Raw genomic sequence first — 3,261 nt, 5'->3', positions numbered from 1 at the left:
GCTATTAAGCTGTCGACATATGGTATCCTGTTCATGGGCACGCCTTTCTAAGGTCTCGCAGGAAGGGTACGTATTATAGGGATATTTTGGTGCGTAATCCAGACACTGAGAGGCCACTGCTGTCTGGGAGGTGGCTTCAGTCAGAACTCCTGCCGACGAACGGCATGGATGCGAGCGTAGGTACGGGGCAATCCGCGCGGCACGTTTCCGATGGCTTGGCTGGGCGCTGAACACCATCATCAGTCTGAGCTAGAGAGATCTTGTCTGTGCATAAGTGGATCACATTATGGGGGCGCTTCGTTGACTGACTGTGTCCCGAGATTAGCATGATAGACTTGGTGATAGTGCGCCTCATCACAGCTTACGTAGCCTAAAGTTATTAAACACTACATCGATCAAAGCCATACAGGGCGATACCGCGGGTTTGGTATGATGATGCAGCGATCAGCACATGCGGGAAGATCGTTCAGTAAGGCAGTTGATGCATCAGAAGGGAGGTTATGCGACCCGAGCCTTCAGACACAACGATGTGAGCACTCGTAGCGTGAGTGAAGGAGGTTCTGTACATTTCATAAGGTCGAAATTGAGTGTAAGTAGCAGCAATCGATTGAACAATGTAAGTCCATGGATAGGACGTTATGTGAATTTGTCACGTGAGACGGAAGTGACGGCAATAGCATTTACTGTCGTATGCTCCGACAAGCAAACTCATAAAATTACGTTTTTTCGAAAGACCTGTTCTACATATTGATAGGACCAGACTTCCAGGACGACCTTGACTTGAGATCATTCTGGCCCTGTCGCACTCCTGGAAACATGCTATTCCCACACTGCACATTTATAGAAAATTCAACCTCCAGGGCGGACCCAGCCTTTTCTTTCTTTACCTCTTTCGTATATGTTGACGTATAGGGCAAATAGGTGGATGACGTAGTGCTACGTGAGCGATTTGAGGCGTCCTGTAAGGGTTAGCTAATATCTCGAGACTCTCGACGCGCATATTGACAACACGCACTTGCCGATTATCAGGATTAAGATCGGTGTTCGATCTAAACAAGAGCATGCATTGATCTGTAAGGGTCTTAAACGTATACCCAGTGTAAATTCCCTTTCAAGAGCAATCCTAGTTTATTATCCAGACTCAAAGGGAGAGGCTTTATGGGTTGCTCTGACTGCCTGTACTGAAACAGAGATGTCACACAACCGCCTTTCTCTACCGAAGATAAGGGATGATATGCTGAGTAATCAAAGTTGTCTCTTAGGATGGGGCGAAAGTTGATGTGTACATAGGGTTGGCCTTTGGTATTCCATGCTTGCTTGCAAGTGTGCATCGATTCTTCCTAAAAGAAACGACAGTGGAGTGTTTCAAACTGCTTCCAGAGGAGTTCAGGTCTGATGAGCTATTTAAACGAATAAATTCTCTCCGGTCCTCGGTCCAAGCCACACCGCAGCCACACCAACCACGGGTCACCCCAACATCGGCGGAAAAATACTTCCAACGTTTGATTCCAAACCAGTAGAGCAGGTTAAAAAGAGCAGTAAAGGTTGCTCAACATATCACTGAGTTTCGACATCAGAAAATTGTCGGTCCAGACAGAGTCTACAATGAAACCTCAATCGCACGGGCAGAGGCGATTTTTGAAATGATATCTTCAAAGTAAGATACCAAATTATACCAATATAACCTTCTCTATTTCAGCAATGCAGTAGATCAATATGAAAGCCTGCAACTCAAGCTTTCACGAGGACTACGCAACAAATCAGTTGCTTTTGACACGATTTCCAGGAACGATAAGAAAAAGAGGGAGACTGCACGTAGAACATACTCTGATGCCTGTCAATACTTAGAATATTCAGAAATAGGAGGTCCAGGTCCACTGTTGTCGATGAACGCCGCCAAATCCAAGTAAGCATGGAAAACCTGAAATTTGGCCATTGCTAATATGAAGCAGTATGGAAAATCTCAACAAAGAAGATGTTCAATTGCTATGCTCCTATCGCAGGATTTATGCTCCTATCGTAAAGCAATCTAGGTCTTTGGATTTCACCGTGGTAAAAGAGCTTGTCAAGGTCTTCTGGCTCAAGGCATTGAGAAAGCTGAAATCACGAAAGGACTTACCCGTTTGACAAAGTTCATTTGACGTTATGTAGATACGAAGTCACTTACCAAGGATGGCAAGGTACTCCCAAAACTGCTCTATTTCTAGAGGAATGGCGTTCTGCATTAGAGTAGGATATAAGTAGTAGTCTATCTTCTCTCTCCACACTCACATCGTGCGCCAATAACTTCTAGCACTCTAGTTAAAGAGAAAGTCGTTTGGTCCAATCTATTCTATTCGCACATAGACTAGTAGAGCGCTTTCGCGCTTACTAAGGTTCTCGTGTAGTTCAAGCACCTTCTTTATCAGCAGCGGTAAAAGTCTGTAAGTTGCTCTTCCTCGATTTTCGGCTTTCCATTCGGCTGCCCATACTCTCTCTGCTTATGTCTTGCACTATCTCCTTAGCGTAGACTTGAGTGGATATAGTTTGGGAGGACCCTCTGCTGGTGGGCGTCTGCGGCCATCCGCCCTCTATCCAGTTACTTCCTTGGCCGCAAAGCACTCCAATATCTTAGCACGCTACTGCAAGCTACTGCATGCTAAGGTCTGCTAGTAGCGCACGTTCGGCTGGACACACTCTAACGATATTGCTGTTCGCGCGGAGAAACTGCTGGGATGTGCATTCTCTACCTTAAACTAACTTTTTAACGCCATAGTCTTAATTTTTATTATCTTAGCTTTCTTTCTAGTCTACCGGGATCTATATAGATGTGTACTATCGCGAATAAACAGGGGTATTAGAGGAGAGTCTACAGACTGCACTAATAGAACGAGCAATAGTGTGGTCGACAACGCACTTTTTTGGGTCAGAGGCCGATGTGCTAGGAGAGCAAGAGCTGTAGAGTAGATGTGCATTGTGCTCGTCTATATAAAAGCACGCTGTGGATAGTCCGAGCTTCTGGAAGAAAAAGTGTTACGTCTCGCTTTGTGTGCTGAGAAGCCCTGTGTGCTGAGAACGACCAATGAGAGCGCAAAGATAATGGATTCCCTGACATAATGCTGTGTCTTATTGGCTGTTCTCGGCATAGAGGGTTTCTCGTCACATAGGGGGGGATGTTAAGCTCGGACATATACTTTTTGGCTATATATGGTTTCCGGCCACCTTACCCAAAGCACCTACCTAACTCAAAGTCGTAATTTCTTTAACACTACGCTTTCAATG

The 3,261-nt window shown here is 45.4% G+C and overlaps 1 protein-coding gene across 1 annotated transcript; it reads left to right on the top strand.

Annotated features, from left to right (window-relative positions):
* Window positions 1-1,886: 1,886 nt before the first annotated feature.
* On the top strand, window positions 1,887-2,127 carry COCSADRAFT_155188 (uncharacterized protein; the record flags this gene model as incomplete). Its single annotated transcript, XM_007696234.1, has 2 exons — window positions 1,887-1,906; window positions 1,953-2,127. 2 exons carry the CDS (start codon window positions 1,887-1,889, stop codon window positions 2,125-2,127), a joined length of 195 nt encoding a protein of 64 aa, XP_007694424.1.
* Window positions 2,128-3,261: the final 1,134 nt, after the last annotated feature.

This window comes from Bipolaris sorokiniana, assembly GCF_000338995.1.
Source record: "Bipolaris sorokiniana ND90Pr unplaced genomic scaffold COCSAscaffold_1, whole genome shotgun sequence".
Lineage (NCBI taxonomy): Eukaryota > Fungi > Ascomycota > Dothideomycetes > Pleosporales > Pleosporaceae > Bipolaris > Bipolaris sorokiniana.
The sequence above is the reverse complement of the archived record's forward strand: the minus strand, read 5'-3'. Positions and strand labels throughout refer to the sequence as shown.